Source organism: Salvelinus alpinus, chromosome 24 (assembly GCF_045679555.1).
Source record: "Salvelinus alpinus chromosome 24, SLU_Salpinus.1, whole genome shotgun sequence".
Taxonomy (NCBI): Eukaryota; Metazoa; Chordata; class Actinopteri; order Salmoniformes; family Salmonidae; genus Salvelinus; species Salvelinus alpinus.
This window is the reverse complement of record NC_092109.1, coordinates 7,536,582-7,556,025: the sequence shown is the minus strand read 5'-3', so window position 1 is coordinate 7,556,025 and position 19,444 is coordinate 7,536,582. Positions and strand designations below refer to the sequence as shown.

At 44.9% G+C, this 19,444-nt stretch overlaps 1 protein-coding gene across 2 annotated transcripts in view; it reads left to right on the top strand.

Annotated features, from left to right (window-relative positions):
- Window positions 1–19,444, top strand: part of LOC139552064 (collagen alpha-1(V) chain-like) — a 134,975-nt gene that overhangs the window by 26,216 nt on the left and 89,315 nt on the right. For both annotated transcript variants that reach the window (XM_071363438.1, XM_071363437.1), the window contains exon 2: window positions 13,965–14,132. In XM_071363438.1, coding sequence (XP_071219539.1) covers window positions 13,965–14,132 — 168 coding nt within the window. The remainder of the gene's footprint in view (window positions 1–13,964; window positions 14,133–19,444) is intronic.

Here is a 19,444-nt window from a genome sequence, read left to right as displayed (position 1 = left end):
TCTGTGTTTTGAGGGTTCATTAAACACGAGCCAAAATATCCTGATGTACTATGTGTCACATCAGTCCTTTCCCCTTATAAGGCTCAGTGTCTAGATCTACGTGCCACTACTGGCATCCGTCCAAGTTGGGTAACAGTTTGATAAGAGTTGGATAGGAGTTGATTTCCAAATAGCCCCCCCCCACCCACCCGCCGTCACTCCCCATCTAGGAAGCTGCGCTGTAGGAGGGGGAAGTTCAGTTTCCCACTCTGCCCTGGTTGTTTTCGCTGCCCTGGTTTCTAGGCGACGGGCAGACAGACGGACAGACAGGCGGGTGGATGGAGGGTCAGATACAGAGACAGACTCCACGCTGCTGCTAATTGCTCTTTGTCCTCAGTGCGAGGTCAAGCATGTGCCTCACTGCCTGCAGCCTGGTTCAACCAGCCTGCAGGAGAAGGGAGGGGAGAAACTAGGCTTCGTCCTATGTGGTACCCTATTCCCTATTTAGTGCACTACTTTTGAGCAGGGCTCATAGGGCTATCTGATGAAAAGTAGTGCACTATTTAGGGAATAGGGTGCCGTTTGGGACGCTACCAGTGCAAGAAAGAAGAATGTTAATCCTGATTCCCGCTCTGTAGAGAACTCACCCTGATTTACTGGACCTGTTGCCTGCTGCCTGGCCTGCTCCCCCAGCAGGGGACGAGACGGTCCACATTGAATGAACTAGAGTCACTCTGAATGGACTTTGGTGTGTGTGTGGTGGGGGGGGGTCGTTGCGCGCGTGTGTGTGTGTGGAGATGTGGTTAAACGAGGGGCACCCGGCAGAAATCAGAGAAAGAAAGAAACAGAGAAATAAAGAGAACAAGGAAGGGAGGCCAGGAGAAGGAGGGAGAGAGCGAGGGAGCCGAGAAGGGTTGTCAACCACATCAAGCCCTCTTCTCAGTGAACAGGGGGAAGAAATGTGATGTTTATTTCTCTCATGTTAATTCATTTTCACTTGCAGTTACTTGATGAGTAAATTATCCCTTACAGTGATGCTAGAGTACCTCCCTAAACCAACCCATGTCTGACAAAACAGATCTATAAAAATGTCCAACAAAAAAGGTCTCTTCACACACACGCTACTTAAACAGTACCATGAAGGGCTTCTTTGAAGTGACTAATAAGAGAGTGTGAGTAGATGGACAGACAGCATCCAACGAGTTCAATATCAGCCTTTGGGAACTGCAGGCACAGTAAAAGGAGAGGAGGAGAGGGAAGAAAGTGGGAGATAGGGGAAGAGAGGAGAAATGGAGAGAGGGTTGTTGCCTCAGTCACATCCCTCTGATCTCATACTGCCTCTTCAGCAGATGGTGATGTACCATAAGGGTCTGATCAGGAGTCTCAGAGGTTTTCTGACTTAACTTACTGAAGCTATGTAGTAGTGCTGAGCAATTCACTGAGATGTCGGTTATTTTTCGTTTTTTAAACAACTAATCGGCCAACTTAGGTTCAATTATTTGAATTCCATTGAAGTCGTTTTTTTCTTCTTCTGTAAGCTCAATGCGCACATTGCACAGTTTCTGTAGAGATAAAACAGCTGAAGCCTGAACTGTGTGATGTCGTAGGGAGTTATAGTTTCCAACACGCCAATATTCTACATAGTTTAGCGCAGAAAAACGTGTTAATTAACTACAACTTTTGACCGTCCGGTCTGTGTGTTTCTTTTACACCTGCTATGTTAGGTTAGTGTGGGGCAGACACGGAGAGAGGAGACAGAGGAATGCGTATATTTGAGCGCTACAGAGAGCAGTTGCTTCGTAGGTATCTCTACCAGAAAATACATGATCTAAGTCACGTGTCAAACTCATTCTACGGAGGGCGCGTGTCTGTGGGTTTCCGCTCCGCCCTCGTACTCGACTGATGAATTAAGGTCACTAATTAGTAAGGAACTCCCATCACCTAGTTGTCTAGGTCTTAATTCAAAGGAAAAAAAACAAAAAACCTGCAGACACTGAGCTCTCCGTGGAATGAGTTCGACACCTCTGAAGTGATTGATAGTTTGTTATTTAGCAGTCATAAAAGTATGCCTTATTCGCTTTGAAGAACTACTAAAATAGTGATTTAGTCAGACAGCGTAGGCAGCAGCTCTATAGAGATGAGATGACTTGAAATTAAATAATAAAGTCATCAAATTAAACAAATGTAATATACCGGTACACAACAACTGACATTAGTTTATTAAAGTAAAGTAATGTGAATAAAGGATGGTTAATAAGTGATAAGCAGTAATGGGCAGTCGCTACCATCGTGGGACTTTCATTCATTGTTTTATTCTGTGTTGTTACAGCATTCAACCCACATAATGCATAGCGCATTTAATGTAAAAAAATCAACCAATTGAAATCGGATTCAAACCAACCTCCAAAAGCGCTAATCGCTCAGCGCTACTATGTGAAACAGTCAGGCTCTTGATTTGATCTGTGATGAAGACTGTGGGGGAAGGGCAGTTGAATTGGACTATGACTGTAAGGGTACAGGTGTGTGTCACCTGGACCCTTACAGTCATAGTGTGTCAGCTAGCTCTTTTCCCCGCTGTGTTCCAGACTGCCCTACTCTGTGGTGTTTCTTTGTGGTAACTGTAGCTATGACCCAGTGGTCGGTTTGATGGTTGCAAAGCCATTCTGCATCCAACTTCCTGTGGTGGTGATGGTGGTGACAGAGCATCATTACAGTCTCAATTCATCTCATTTGTTTAAGAGCATATTGAATAATGACAGATCTATCGAGTTCTTTGGGTCGCAGAGTAAGACATCCCTGGACCCTGCCCCGGCCCCAGTCAATTTCACACACAAACAGCACCTCTCTCTCTCGCCTCTCTGGGAGGTGTGGGCTGCGGTCAGCCCGTGTTTACCAAGGGAAACGCTCTGGCCCTGGCTTCAGTTGGGGGTCCGTCATGTTGCTCCCTGGAGGGAGCCGTCACGCTAAGTAGACAAACACTTCAGCTTAATAAGGTGTGATTGACAGCCATACCTGTGAGTTAGGTGTAGTTTACTGCTACCTCAGGAAGGTCAGAGGAAGGTGAGGCAAGCGTGACCGGAGTTTGGGTGTGTGTGTGTTTGCCGAACTTGAGTTTTTTTCCACCGCTGTTGAATTGGGCTAAACACACATCTGCACGCAGAAAACATGTGCACACACGTATGGGACAGATGTGTGGAACAACTTCTATTCATTTTGTTTCGAGTCATAGAGGCTAAGCTGTTTTAGCCATTGCTTGTCATCAATTAGATCAACGAGAACCGATCTCTCAATGTGCACCCCATTCCAGATATGACACGTTGTCTCATTCACATCCTGTGTACAAGACACAGGTTTGACTGATCAGACCCAGGCAACAGCAGGGCACATTAGATGTTTCACCATACCAACTGTTTTAGCAGACAGTGCTTGTGTCAGCGGACCTAACATTTCTGCCTACTGAAATAAAACATCTTTCTGTATGTAGGGTTTTTACTCTCTGGACAGAAGGAGATGATAAGTCACCAACCTTCCCTCTCCCTCCTGTCCAGTAAGCAGCTAATTGCCCCTCTCCCCCTCCCAGTAGTGGTAGGAGGGTAGGACACCCCATCCTGCTTACCACAATGTAATGATGAGAATACCTCTATCACAAGGACTCATCGGGGCATCAGAGCAAGGCAGAAAATAACCATCAAGAAGGAGAGGAAATTACGAAAAGACGAGGAGAGATTTGTGAAAGGAGTAGACGGCTGGATAGAGGGAGAGGAAAAGGGAGATTACGGCGGAGGGGAAAGAGAGAGGGTATCCTGATAACCGTGGCTTCCTCCCCAAAAGCTGCTGATTTTTATCGGATTAGTTTGTGCCAGAGAGGATTAGCAAACTTCCTCCTCCCCTTCCTCCTCGTTTTCATCTCCAAGCACTGCTCGATGACTTACACAACAATGTCTTCGTTTACGTCCTGACGGTAGTTCACATGATATGCCACAACTATGTTGGGTAGCCTAAATCTGAAACGATACCCTATCTTCAATTAGGGCTGCGACCATACCAGTATCGCAATATTTTTTCCATGGCAAACATTTGAACACGAAGCAGACAACTCTTTGGTGCTTTAAAAATCTGCTGTAAGTAAAACATTGTGTGCTACAGCTTGAGGAAATAAATGAATGTGACTCTGGGTGACACTACATTGATGTTTGTTTCCAACATAAGGGCTGTTTTCCTGAACAAGTCTCGCGTTTTCTTTCCTTGCCGTGATACAGCGGTTAGCTGACAACCTCACGACAACGACGCGCGTGTTTCAGTGCGGCGGAAGTCTCTGGAAGGCCAGATAGCTAGCAACTATGACAATAAGCTGTCATGTGGGGAATCGTGGGTGGCCCGTTTCAGCTCATTTTATCTTGTTCTTGATACCACGTCTTGTTTTGAGTTGTTGTAACCGATGTCACGTCTATGGTAATATGGCTACAAATCACTAGCTAGCTAACCAACAACTGTAGCAATGTATTTGAGGAACAAGTGCTCATTCTGCAAGTGTATTTATAATTTGAATAAACACTGGAGACTAAATATATTTTACACGTTGTCAACAATCTAAGCCAACCCAGTCAGTTTTGCCCCATAGTTGCTCACACGTCGGTGTTGTCGCTAAACAACCAACCAGTCTATACCAACAAGTATCGGGACAATGGCATCATCCCCGCCACATTTTCTATATAGCCTACATTACTTTTGATCACTATACTGTAGGGAACAGGGTGTCATTCCAGACATTATTTAATGACTTAGACTTATATGCTACAGTACCATAGTACTACTTCTGAGGTAGTCCCATGGCTAGTTGTCTCTCCAATGGAGCCGGTCACACATTTTTTCAAAAGTAATTGCAGTCATCAGCTAATTGCTGCTGTCAGTGTGAAATGTTGTGGCTGTTTGCTAAGTACAGAGCTGTTAGCTAACTGTAGCACTGTAGCTGTTAGCTAATTGTAGCTAATTTCCCAATTGCTAATGTAGGCTCGTACTAGCTGTTTGCTCATTGTAGTTATTGACTCAGTGTAGAGTAGACAAACTCCTGCCTTTAAAATTGAGTGAAAGGAAAGCCAACCCCCCACAATCTTCTCAACCCGACCCTGCCTAGCCAAGCCTAACAGACAGACACGCGCTTCTAAGTTCAGGGGGTCAGATATAACCATGTTAAATGGCTATGGCTTCTTGAACTGCAGAGTGGAGTTGGACGGGACCTTTAATGCGTATACCGGTTATTTTTTGATTTGGTATCTTGTAGGGCTGGGACGATACCAGTATCGCGATACTCGTTAGTTACGTGGCAAGTAAACAAAACACAAAGCAAATTTACCTCCTTTAGGGAAACAGCCCTAATGTTGGAAACTAACATCATTATGTTGTCATCCAGAGTAACATTTATTTATTTTTCAAGCTATAGAACATCGTATTTTACAAACAGCAGGTTTTTAAAGGACCAAAGAGTTTGGTCTGATTCGTTTTCTCTGTATCGCCCCAGCTAGTATCTTGTAATTGGAGACTATAGACAACCCTATGAAATTGTAGTGCTGACGCTGGGCTAGATGAACCTATAGCTATCCTAGCTCAGTTGTGGTAACAGTGGGGGAGTGGTTTTGAGCGTCAGCAAGTCAACTAAAGTTGAACTCTTGACTACCATATTCGCATGACGCCCAGCAGCAGGAAGTGTGTTGGATTATGTCCTTATATGGATGTGGGGAGCCCTGGTTCGGCAGTGGGGTCAGTCTGGATGAATGGTGACTGTCTGAGGACTTAACAGAGACAGGGAGGAGAGAGGAACGGAGGATATGGCTAGAAGACACACGGCAGACTAAGACACACGACATTCACCAGACACTAATTACTGTAAACCACGCCGGCATAACGCTGGCTAGAAGAACGTAGAGCCATCATAGTGTGACTCAGTGGATTTGAATGTAGTCTGCTACCTACCTCCTACTACAAGGTCCTAAGTAATTTGATGTAGCTAGCCTATACAGAAGTTCCTACCTCAAGGTCCTAAGTGATTTGGGGTGTTTAACTAAGCCTGTTGTTACTATGAGAGCTCAGTGGGTTTGGGTGTTTTCAGACGGTCATTTTTGTTCACATCAGTTAGACTTGAGGGTTATAGACTGACGCCACTGTGTTCAGCCACTGTGTAATCAGGAGAGAGAGGGATGCCCTGAAGATATTGAGTTAGGTGGGGTTTCATGATGACGAAAGGAGGAACGCCTAGGAGTGTGTGAGTGGTCAGATTGACATATTTTGCTGTGTTTCAGACAACTTTCTACTCTATGTTTCATGATTTTTTTTCACTTATAGAAAGAGACTTTGCATTGGCGTGTGCCCGCACATGTGTAAACTACGTGAGCGAGTGCATGTGTGTCTATGTGTGTGACAGTCCTGTCTTGATGTGATGCCCAGTGGCCCTAGCAATCTGTCAGTGTTCTTCTGTGGTGGCTGTCGTGAGGTTTCATCCCTCTCCACCTCCGCCCATATAGGCCTCCTCCCATGGGCCTTGTGGCTGTGGGTTCCCCGGGAGACCGACGGGCTGTGGGCTGTTGGCAGGTCGAAGATAAACAGTGTGGTGGTATGGGATTGACAGGGAGCAGGATGGGAATGGCAGGTCGGCATTCCCAAATGGCCCTAGAGAAAAGGTTGAGTCGGCAGGTCCATGCATTCACAGAGTATTCTATTCTTGTAGATACAGAATGTCCTCTGGAGACTCATGTGGATAGGATTTCAGAGGTATTGTCTCTCAAAATAGTTTTGTTTTACAATTTTTTTTCAATTGTAAGGAGTTGACTATTGTTGATGTAAGTTTATGTTTCACTTCATTTTGACAGGGGGGAACTATCTGACTGTAGTAGAGGTATTTTAGACGAGCTATCACATTTCAGTCAGTCAGCAATGCCAGTGATAGTCATTCTCTATCGGGCCTGGGTAATTCCAGTCCTCGGGGGCCTGATTGGTGTCACACTTTTCCCCCATCCCTAGCAAACACATCTGATTTAAACTAATTGCATTTTTAACTGAAGATCATGATTAGTTGATTATTGGAGTCAGGTGTGTTAGCTGGGGCTGAGGCAAAAGTGTGACACTAATCAGGCCCCCGAGGACCGAAGTTGCCCAGGCCTGCAGCTGGTGGGTGCATTGTGTCACTTACAGTGGGGAGAACAAGTATTTGATACACTGCCGATTTTGCAGGTTTTCCTACCTACAAAGCATGTAGAGGTCTGTCATTTTTATCATAGGTACATTTCAACTGTGAGAGACGGAATCTAAAACAAAAATCCAAAAAATCACATTGTATGATTTTTAAGTAAATAATTTGCATTTTATTGCATGACATAAGTATTTGATACATCAGAAAAGCAGAACTTAATTTTTGGTACAGAAACCTTTGTTTGCAATTACAGAGATCATACGTTTCCTGTAGTTCTTGACCAGGTTTGCACACACAGCAGCAAGGATTTTGGCTCACTCCTCCATACAGACCTTCTCCAGATCCTTCAGGTTTCGGGGCTGTCGCTGGGCAATACGGACTTTCAGCTCCCTCCAAAGATTTTCTATTGGGTTCAGGTCTGGAGACTGGCTAGGCCACACCAGGACCTTGAGATGCTTCTTACGGAGCAACTCCTTAGTTGCCCTGGCTGTGTGTTTCGGGTCGTTGTCATGCTGGAAGACCCAGCCACGACCCATCTTCAATGCTCTTACTGAGGGAAGGAGGTTGTTGGCCAAGATCTCGCGATATATGGCCCCATCCATCCTCCCCTCAATACGGTGCAGTCGTCCTGTCCCCTTTGCAGAAAAGCATCCCCAAAGAATGATGTTTCCACCTCCATGCTTCACGGTTGGGATGGTGTTCTTGGGGTTGTACTCACCCTTCTTCTTCCTCCAAACACGGCGAGTGGAGTTTAGACCAAAAAGCTCTATTTTTGTCTCATCAGACCACATGACCTTCTCCCATTCCTCCTCTGGATCATCCAGATGGTCATTGGCAAACTTCAGACGGGCCTGGACATGCGCTGGCTTGAGCAGGGGGACCTTGCGTGCGCTGCGGGATTTTAATCCATGACGGCGTAGTGTGTTACTAATGGTTTTCTTTGAGACTGTGGTCCCAGCTCTCTTCAGGTCATTGACCAGGTCCTGCCGTGTAGTTCTGGACTGATCCCTCACCTTCCTCATGATCATTGATGCCCCATGAGGTGAGATCTTGCATGGAGCCCCAGACCGAGGGTGATTGACCGTCATCTTGAACTTCTTCCATTTTCTAATAATTGCGCCAACAGTTGTTGCCTTCTCACCAAGCTGCTTGCCTATTGTCTTGTAGCCCATCCCAGCCTTGTGCAGGTCTACAATTTATCCCTGATGTCCTTACACAGCTCTCTGGTCTTGGCCATTGTGGAGAGGTTGGAGTCTGTTTGATTGAGTGTGTGGACAGGTGTCTTTTATACAGGTAACGAGTTCAACCAGGTGCAGTTAATACAGGTAATGAGTGGAGAACAGGAGGGCTTCTTAAAGAAAAACTAACAGGTCTGTGAGAGCCGGAATTCTTACTGGTTGGTAGGTGATCAAATACTTATGTCATGCAATAAAATGCAAATTATTTACTTAAAAATCATACAATGTGATTTTCTGGATTTTTGTTTTAGATTCCGTTTCTCAAAGTTGAAGTGTACCTATGATAAAAATTACAGACCTCTACATGCTTTGTAAGTAGGAAAACCTGCAAAATCGGCAGTGTATCAAATACTTGTTCTCCCCACTGTATTCCATTATGAGCAGATGATGAGAGACAAGGCAGTGTCTTTGTTTATGCCCTTCAACTGCTTCAAGAGGCTCTGTTATTATGTGGTAGGTTGTTTTTGCAGGGGTGCGTAGGTATCATGCTGTCAGGCTTAGAGAGAGGGTGGGCAAGGAGCGGTAGGGGGTAGGTGATGGGTGGATGTTGGTGGAAGTTACTGCACCTTCTCCCAGATATGTAAAAATCATCTGGTGCGATAGTCAAATATGTCCCACCTAGCAATGGGATCTTGTGCTGGGTTTTGCTGATGCTCATGTTTGGATGGAAAGACAATTCTGTTAGAGGTTGGATAATAAGAGTCTTCTGATTGAAGACAGGAAGAGAGTAGAGGACCAGCTGATAGAGGAAGCAAGGGAAGGGCTTGGATAATGAGAGAGAGAGAGAGAGAGAGAGAGAGAGAGAGAGAGAGAGAGAGAGAGAGAGAGAGAGAGAGAGAGAGAGAGAGAGAGAGAGAGAGAGAGAGAGAGAGAGAGAGAGAGAGAACTTAAGAAAATTAACAACAATGACAAATGGTTTGATGAATAATGAAAAAAACTTAAGAAAGAAATTGAGAAACATATCCAACCCAAAACATAGAGACCCAGAAAACCTGAGCCTATGCCTTCACTGTGGTGAATCACTAAAACATTACAGAAATACACTACAGAAAAAGAAGTAACAGCACATAAGAAATCAGCTCAATATAATTGAAGAATCCATAGAATATAACCACTTCTGGGAAAATTGGAAAACTCTAAACAAATAACAACACAAAGAGTTTATCTATCCAAAATGGAGATGTATGGATAAACCACTTCTCCAATCTTTTTGGCTCTATAACAAAGAACAAACAGAAAAAAACATATACATGATGAAATACAAATATTTGAATCAACTATTAAAGACTACCAGAATCCACTGGATTTTCCAATTACATTGAATGAACTACAGGACAAAATACAAACCCTCCAACCCAAAAAGGTCTGTAGGGTTGATGGTATCCTAAATGAAATATACAGACCACAAATTCCAATTGTATATACTTAAACTCTTTAACATCATCCTCAGCTCTGGCCTCTTCCCTAATATTTGGAGCCAAGGACTGATCACCCCAATCCACAAAAGTGAAGACAAATTTGACTCCACTAACTACCGTGGGATATGCGTCAACAGCAACCTTGGGAAAATCCTCTGCATTATCATTAACAGCAGACATAAACACACACATTTCTTTCCACAGGGCCGGGGTGTGAGACAGGGATGCAGCTTAAGCCCTACCCTCTTCAATATATATTTCAAAGAATTGGCGAGGGCACTAGAACAGTCTGCGGCACCCAGCCTCACCCTGATAGAATTTGAAGCCAAATGTCTACTGTTTGCTGATGATCTGGTGCTTCTGTCCCCAAACAAGGAGGGCCTACAGCAGCACCTAGATCTTCTGCACAGATTCTGTCAGACCTGGGCCCTGACAGTAAATGTCAGTAAGACAAAAATAATGGTGTTCCAAAAAAGGTCCAGTTGCCAGGACCACAAATATAAATTCCATCTAGACACTGTTGCCTAGAGCACACGAAACTATACATATCTCAGCCTAAACATCAGCGCCACAGGTAACTTCCACAAAGCTATGAACGATCTGAGAGACAAGGCAAGAAGGGCCTTCTATGCCATCAAAAGGAACATAAAATTCAACATACGAATTAGGATCTGGCAAAAAAGTATTGAATCAGTTATAGAACCGTTGCATTTATGGTTGTGAGGTCTGGGGTCCGCTCACCAACCAAGAATTCACAAAATGTGACAAACACCAAATTGAGACTCTGCATGCAGAATTCTACAAAAATATTTACAAAGAAAACTGAGCAAACTAGATTGCTATTTGGCCCTAAACAGAGAGTACACAGTGTCAGAATACCTAACCACTGCGACTGACCCAAAATTAAGGAAATCTTTGACTATGTACAGACTCAGTGAGCATAGCCTTGCTATTGAGAAAGGCCGCCGAAGTCAGACCTGACTCTCAAGAGAAGACAGACTATGTGCACACTGCCCACAAAATGAGGTGGAAACTGAGCTACCCTTCCTAACCTCCTGCCAAATGTATGACCATATTAGAGACACATATTTCCCTCAGATTACACAGGCCCACAAAGAATTCGAAAACAAATCCAATTCTGATAAACTCCCATATGTATTGGGTGAAATACCACAGTGTGCAATCACAGCAGCAATAATTTTGACCTTTTGCCGCAAGAAAGGGCAACCAGTGAAGAACAAACACCATTATTTATGTTTATTTATTTTCCCTTTTGTATTTGAACTATTTGCACATCATTACAACACTGTATATAGACATAATTCGACATTTGAAATGTATTTTTTCTTTTGGAACTTTTGTTTACTATACATTTTGTATTGTTTATTTCACTTTTGTTTATTATCTATTTCACTTCCTTTGGCAATGTAAACATATGTTTCCCATGCCAATAAAGCCCCTTAAATTGAAATTTAATTGAGAGATAGCGAGAGAGAGAGAGCGAGAGAGAGTTGGATAGGGAATCATCACATAGTTCACATTCTTTCATCTGACTCCATTCCCACTTATTTTCCTCTTCGTGATCAGCACACCCATATGGAAGAGCTCTCTCTCTCTCTCTCTCTGTCTGTGTTTATACCGTATGTATCACTCTGCGTTTTGACCTACCGTGAGTGTCGTTAGGTGTGTTTACATATGTGTGGGGTAATTGTTCGTGCTGCATGTGATATGGGTCAGATGCCTGTCCAGATTCAGATCAGAGCTCACATTTTCAACACTTTCTGTAGCTAGCTGACAGTGAAGCAGTGATATCGTCGGCGGTAGACGATGTGGAAGTTACGAAGGAAACGATTCCCCCTACAGCTGTGGAGGGCGACGGTGATCGATGGTCGTGTGTGTCCGTGGTCTGTTTGAATCTGGAATTTTGTTAAGAGCTGGAATAGTTTATTTTGATTGATCTGTACTGCACGTGAGAGCCCTGTGTAATGACCTCCAGCTAGAGTCTGGTGTGGGGCTCCCTCCCTCCATCCTTTCTCTCTCAGATGGTTGGGGCTATTGATAGCTCCGCTCTGAACAGACTGATTAAGTGTCTGTGGTCCTGGCTGACCGGACACCCGATCCTCCCTGTTTTTACCTGTGTGTGTGTGTGTGTGTGTGTGTGTGTGTGTGTGTGTGTGTGTGTGTGTGTGTGTGTGTGTGTGTGTGTGTGTGTGTGTGTGTGTGTGTGTGTGTGTGTGTGTGTGTGTGTGTGTGTGTGCATATTTAAGAGAGCCTTTCGCAGCCTTGCTGGAGTGGGTTCATCCGAACACAAGAATGAAAACGCAGCGCCAGAGAATACGTGCTTTTGCCTTGGTTTTGGTTCTTAAAACCTTGCGATAAACGGTCCCTTCTATTGTCTTACTACCTTCAAATCACCTCCATTTTGTATTGACCACCCTGTACCCCTCACTTAGACCCTATGTAGTCCCTACATGGGTCCATACCTTCTCCTGTCTCCATCCCTTCAGTGTGACTCTGCTCTGAGTAGTACTGGGCCTATGCTCTATGCTCTGGGCAGCAGCCTTGAGGCAGAGAACATTGCAGCATCAGTACGCTGTAAACAAATGATTTGTTCATTTCATTTTACCAAAATATTTAAGTAATTCTTTTAAGTGATTTCATTTACTAAACATTTGATCCGATTTCTCTATACTTAATCATTTGAAGTTCTTGCAACAACTTGCCACGTGGCTTCATTTTCAGATGATTGTGGGTAATTCAACCATTTCTTACTTTGTGATTCTTTGACATAATGTTGTATGCATGTCTGAAGAAAGAAAAGTCGATTTCTATATTCGTATTAATAAGCAGCTTGCTGTAACCAAGCGGTGTGATAGCTAATGATGAAAGGCAATCGAACACGTCAAACACACGGATGTTCAATGACGAGACGACCCATTCCCACCGTCGCTATTCTTAATGACAAGAGGCAAATGCAGCACCCTGTAACGCTTGCAGTTTGACCCCGTTACTGCTGGTGGACTGGGCACTGTGCTCAACAAAGTGGGTTCAAATTGTGAATGAACAAATACGTTGCACAATGTTTAACATGAAATGTTTGCGAAACGCTTATATTTTGGCTTTACTAAATAATTGTGTTACTTCAACTCATATTTAATCATATTATCTCGAAAATCCGACGCATTTTGATGGCCAGTGTTAACTCCCTGGACTTTATTTGTGTAAATTCAAACGACTTATTAAAGTTTTTTTTTACTCAATAGGACATCACATTTACTCAATGGCGTTGTGTAAATGTGTTGCCTTCATTTTATGAAGTCGATGAAAGACTTCCTTTCTTACAGTGTAGCATCTGTCTGCAGACACAGCTCTTTGTTCTTGGCTTGTCGGGGTCATGTTGGCAAGCATGCGTAGGGTCACGGGTTCAACCAAAATGTCACACCCGGTCCTGACACAACTGTGCTGCTCCTGCACCTTTCCTGCCCCTGCAGTGCTCCGGAGGAAACCCCACGGCCCGGCCTGAGAGTGTGCTAATCGCATGTTTGTGGGAAGGAAGCGGGAGGCAGCTGGAGCTTTATTGAATGGTGGATGAAGGGATGGACTCTGTCATGGCTCTAGTCCGTCATAGCATCCACACACTTGGCATAGAAGTTGCCTTTATCCCTTATTCAAGTACGGATATTTTTTTAAACCCCCTAATGGTTAAGATTTGGAAATTGGGCACATTAATCTGATCCTAGATCTGTGGTTAGAGTGTAAGACACACTCTCACAGTTTAGGGTGTTCATATACCTGTCCCCCTGTCTCGTCAGTGAGAGAATAGGGGTCAGAGGGGACTGGATAGAAAGAAGAGAGTGAACAGAAAGAAGGTGCCTGGAGTGCACCTACTCTACTTTAAGCAGGTCCCAGCTAATGGCTAGTGAAAGGAGGATCTGTTTATCTGTCTACAGCCTGAATAATTGGTTTACTTGGAATGGATACTGACAGTCTCTCCTGTTGTGGGGGGCTTTTACCGCTGTGGGTGGCATGGCTTTGTGCTGTGGTATACTTTATTGTGATTATTGAGAGATGTGAGTCTTGAATTTGAAATGAGTGTCTTTATATGAGTCCAACCTACAATCTGTCTCTCCCTCTTTCCCTCTGTAGTGGAGCCAGCGGACCTCTTGAAGATTTTAGATTTCCCCAGTTTACCTGACGGCGTTACGAAAACGACAGGTTTCTGCGCGCACAGGAAGTCAACAAAAGGAGCCGATGTGGCCTACAGAGTATCCAAAGAAGCCCAGCTCAGCGCCCCCACCAAACAACTGTACCCTGGTAAGTACCTGACCACGACCGTTCACTAATTGGTTGATCTCCTTTGACCTTTGAACTGAAATGATACCTGTTCCTCTCTTTCATGTCTTCCTCACTATCTCCTCCGATCGTCCCGTCCTCTACTACTCCGATGTACAGATGACCTTGTTTACTGAAATATCATCCAATGCTTGTCAGTGGGATGCTAAAGATACCACCTAGCTAAGTTTGTTCCTATTGGCTGCTCGTGGCCTCTCCTCTACCAAGTCTGTTCCTATTGGCTGCTCATGGCCTCTTCCCTACCTTTGGGCGTTGACTCAGATGAACTCGTTGACCCCTAGTCAATAAATAAAACGACTGTAAAACACTGGTGTAATGTCCTAACCTGGCTGGGAAGTCCCTGACTGCAGTAAGACTCCCAAAAGACCTGTCTCTTTTCCTCCCACCTGTGCCATTCCTCTCATCCCCTCACGCGCCTCTGTTCCCCTTCCAACTAGCTATCTGTTTTATTGGCCATTGCGTCGTGATGACATGATAGTTTACAGCACTGCAGATTGGGTGGGCCAAATGTGAAGACTCACCTACCACTATAGGCCCCGACACACTCATAGATATCAAAGACGGGACCGTACTAGATGGCCACTGTTATGCAAGCTCCGACCCAACTTTGCTATTTTGTGATTATTTTGCCGTTTATTTTTAGTCTATTTTCATGTAACGTATCAGCTGTTATTTCTTACAACCGACAAGAACTCTTGGAGATCAGATCGGCAGTTTATTACCCCAATTCGGGCTTCTACTTCGACTCATCTGCCCGGGTCTCTCTGTAATTCCAACCCAATTTTCGGGCTTCCCAAGAGGAAACGCTGGCGTTACAAGAGGCAAGAGAGGAGGGATCCTGTTGAGATTAAGGCGAAGGGAAAACTGGCCACCTCTTCCCTCCTTTCTACTCCTCTTGTGAAACTTGAAACACGCACGCCGTGCTCTCAAACAGTCTCCCACCGCCACCTCTCCCACGATCTCCCAGTGCTTCATGCGCCATAATTCACTTCAGTAAGCCCCAGCTCTGGTGGGGTGTTTGGATTGAACTTTAGCCAAACTCTATAGACTTATAAGGTTGTGGTTTTTTCAAGCCTGTTGGCCTTACAAGTTTTAATGTCACGTGCGCAAGTACAGTGAAGTGCCTTCCGATCATTGTTGAGTGGCTGATATTTCTACTCCAATGTCCAAGATCAGCTCTGTATAACACCATACCTCAGAACCAGAGGAGGCTGGTGGGAGGAGCAATAGGAGGACGGGCTTATTGTAATGGCTGCAATTGAATAAATGGAACGGTATCAAAGACATCAAACGTCTGGAAACCACATGTTTAACTTCATTCCATTTATGCCATTCCAGCCGTTACAATGAACCCGACCTCCTACAGCTCCTCCCACCAGCCTCCTCAGCTCATAACACACGCTGTCTCTCTCTCTCTCTCTCTCTCTCTCTCTCTCTCTCTCTCTCTCTCTCTCTCTCTCTCTCTCTCTCTGTCTCTCTGTCTCTGTCTCTGTCTCTGTCTCTGTCTCTGTCTCTGTCTCTCTCTCTCTCTCTCTCTCTCTCTCTCTCTCTCTCTCTCTCTCTCTCTCTCTCTCTCTCTCTCTCTCTCTCTCTCTCTCTCTCTCTCTCTCTCTGTCTCTGTCTCTGTCTCTCTGTCTCTCTCTCTCTCTCTCTCTCTCTCTCTCTCTCTCTCTCTCTCTCTCTCTGTCTCTCTCTGTCTCTCTCTCTCTCTCTCTCTCTCTCTCTCTCTCTCTCTCTCTCTCTCTCTCTCTCTCTCTCTCCCTTTACAATCTTCCTCGCGTCTGTGCACATCTGCATTGAATAAAGATGGAGCTCGTTCTGTTTCTAATTCAGACACACTAAAAAAGAGAAGAAGAAAATGGGAAAAAAAGAAGAAGAGAGGGGCAGACAGTCATAGAGGCATACTAATTCTTCCATTTTGGAAACCTCAAGCTCACATTCAGCAGGAATCCTACTCCAGTAAAATTGATAGGTCTGGAAGGGGTGGCAGGATGGAGGGAGAGGCAGAGGGGGACGGACAGAGGGGAGGGAAGAGCGGGTGCTGACGTGGCTCTGGCTTACTGTTCTGTGGTCCACAGCAGCACTCTCGTTCTCTATCCTTGCTTTCTCCCTCTCTTTCTCCCCTCTCCTCTTTTTTTCTCTTTGTCTTTTACCCTCTCTCTCTCTTTCACGGCTGCTTTTTCATTACTTTGTATTTTCTTTTAGTCTGTTTTATATTTTCTTTCTCTCACTCTGGTGCATCCTGGTTACTGTCGCTCAGAGAGGTGTGCTAGCTAGCCAACATCTCTTTCTATTGCATTCTGGGTTATTTATTTACGAAGGTTGTCAAACAGTGCAGAACCGTCAAACTGTGTCACCCAGACAGAAGCCCAGTTTCTCTGGGATGTGTTATCGAAAATTCCCAAGAATTTCAAGTGGTCGAGGTAGAGAAAGAGTTGGAAAAAGTTTTTACTGTCAAGTGCACACGTACAGTGAAAAGCGTTTCTTGCAAGCTCTAAACACGTGTGTGTGAGAGGGGGATCGGATTCGGCAGTAGGCGGCGAGATAGAGAAAATCCTAAATTGACTGAAAATCCAGTTGGTTGACAGCCAAGTGTGTGAAGAATGTCTCCCTGATCACAGCATTTCTTTGAGCGGCCTAGAAGAGGCCTTGAGGAGGCTTGGCCAAGCGGATGTTTGATCCACATCAAGGGTTTTCTTAAAGGCTTAAATTCAGAGCTGAGTTCAGACACAATGCTCTCCAAACAAGTCCTGTTTACCTTGACATCAATATAGAGGCTAAAAGCTTTAAACTTGGGGCTTCTGTTCTGTTTACTTACAGCCTAATGAAATAGTCTCAAGCAAACACTCTAGGAAGGACCAACCTCAACTCTAACCGTTATATGAACTGTAACTTAGTAAAATTGTTGCGTGTTGCGTTTACGAAACAACATCGGAAGCATAGTAGAACCTTTGAAAAATACATTCCAGGCTTTTAAGATTCCAGAATTTTAAGAAATGTAAGTTCTCAAGCCCTGCGGTTTAGAGTGGTTTAATAACTAGTGGAGGTCTATGATGTTGTCCATATTTGGCTCCAGTCATTCACTTTGGATACACAGTGCCTTTGGAAAGTGCAGTGCCTTTGGAAAGTATTCAGACCCCTTGACTTTTTGCCACATTTCGTTACGTTACAGCTGATTCTAAAATGGATTAAATACATTCTTACCTCATCAATCTACACACAATACCCCATAATGACAGAACAAAAACTGTTTTTTAGAATTTTTTTAACCTTATTTACATAAGTATTCAGACCCTTTGCTATGAGACTCAAAATTGAGCTCAGGTGCATCCTGTTTCCATTCATCATCCTTGAAATGTTTCTACAACTTCATTGGAGTCCACCTGTGGTAAATTAAATTGATTGGACATGATTTGGAAAGGCACACACCTGTCTATATAAAGTTCCACAGTTGACAGTGCATGTCAGAGCAAAAACCAAGTCATGAGGTCAAAGGAATTATGTGTAGAGCTCCGAGACAGGATTGTGTCGAGGCACAGATCTGGGGAAGGGTAATAAAAAATATCTGCAGCATTGAAGGTCCCCAAGAACACAGTGGCCTCCATCAATCTTAAAAGGAAGAAGCATGGAATCACCAAGACTCTTCCTAAAGCTGGCCTCCTGGTGAAACTGAGGAATCAGGGGGAGAAGGGCCTTGGTCAGGGAGGTGACCAAGAACCCGATGGTCACTCTGATAGAGCTCCTGAGTTCCTCTGTGGAGATGGGAGAACCAGAAGGCAGCACTCCACCAATCAGGCCTTTATGGTAGAGTGGCCAGACGGAAGCCACTCCTCAGTAAAAGGCACATGACAGCCCACTTGGAGCCAAAATGAACCTAAAGACTCTCTGACCATGAGAAACAAGATTCTCTGGCCTGATGAGGGGATGTCTTTCAGCAGCAGGGACTGTGAGACAAGTCAGGATCGAGGGAAAGATGAACAGAGCAAAGTGCAGAGAGATCCTTGATGAACACCTGCACTCTATATATATATATATATATATATATATATATATATATAGAACAATACAGTGCCACTGACACGGCCCGCTACCAAAGGCTGTGGACTCTCCTTCTCCGTGGCCAATGTGAGTAAAACATTTAAACGTGTTAACCCTCGCAAGGCTGCCGGCCCAGACGGCATTTCTAGCCGCGTCCTCAGAGCATGCGCAGACCAGCTGGCTGGTGTGTTTACGGACATATTCACTCAATCCCGTTCCCAGTCTGTTGTCCCCACATGCTTCAAGATGGCCACCATTGTTCCTGTTCCTAAGAAAGCTAAGGTAACTGAACTAAATGACTATCGCCCCATTGCACTGACTTCTGTCATCATGAAGTGCTTTGAGAGACTAGTCAAGTAGCATTTCACCTCCACCCTACCTGATGCCCTAGACCCACTCCAATTTGCTTACCGCCCCAATAGGTCCACTGACGATGCAATCGCCATCACACTGCACACTGCCCTATCCCGTCTGGACAAGAGGAATACCTATCTAAGAATACAGTTCATTGACAACAGCTCAGCATTTAATACCATAGTACCCTTCAAACTCGTCATTAAGCTCAGGCCCTGGGTGATGATGGGAGAATGCACCCTTCTGATGGGCCGCCCCCAGGTGGTGAAGGTAGGAAGCAACATCTCCGCCCCGCTGATCCTCAACACTGGGGCCCCACAAGGGTGCATTCTCAGCCTTCTCCTGTACTCCCTGTTCACCCATGACTGCGTGGCCATGCACGCTTCCAACTCAATGATCAAGTTTGCAGACGACACTACAGTGGTAGGCTTGATTACCAACAACGACGAGACGGCCTACAAGGAGGAGGTGAGGGCCCTCGGAGTGTGGTGTCAGGAAAATAACCTCTCATTCAACATCAACAAAGCAAAGGAGATGTTCGTGAACTTCAGGAAAAAGCAGAGGGAGCACCCCACCTTCTCCACATCGACGGGACAGTTAGTGGAGAAGGTGGAAAGTTTAAGTTCTTCAGCGTACACATCACAGACAAACTGAAATGGTTCACCCACACAGACAGCGTGGTGAAGAAGGCGCAACAGCACCTCTTCAACCTCAGCAGGCTGAAGAAATTTGGCTTGTCGGGCTGTATCACCACCTGGTGCGGCAACTGCACCGCCCTCAACCGCAAGGCTCTCCAAAGGGTAGCGCGGTCTGCACAACGCATCACCGGCGGCAAACTACCTGCCCTCCAGGACACCTACACCACCCGATGTCACAGGAAG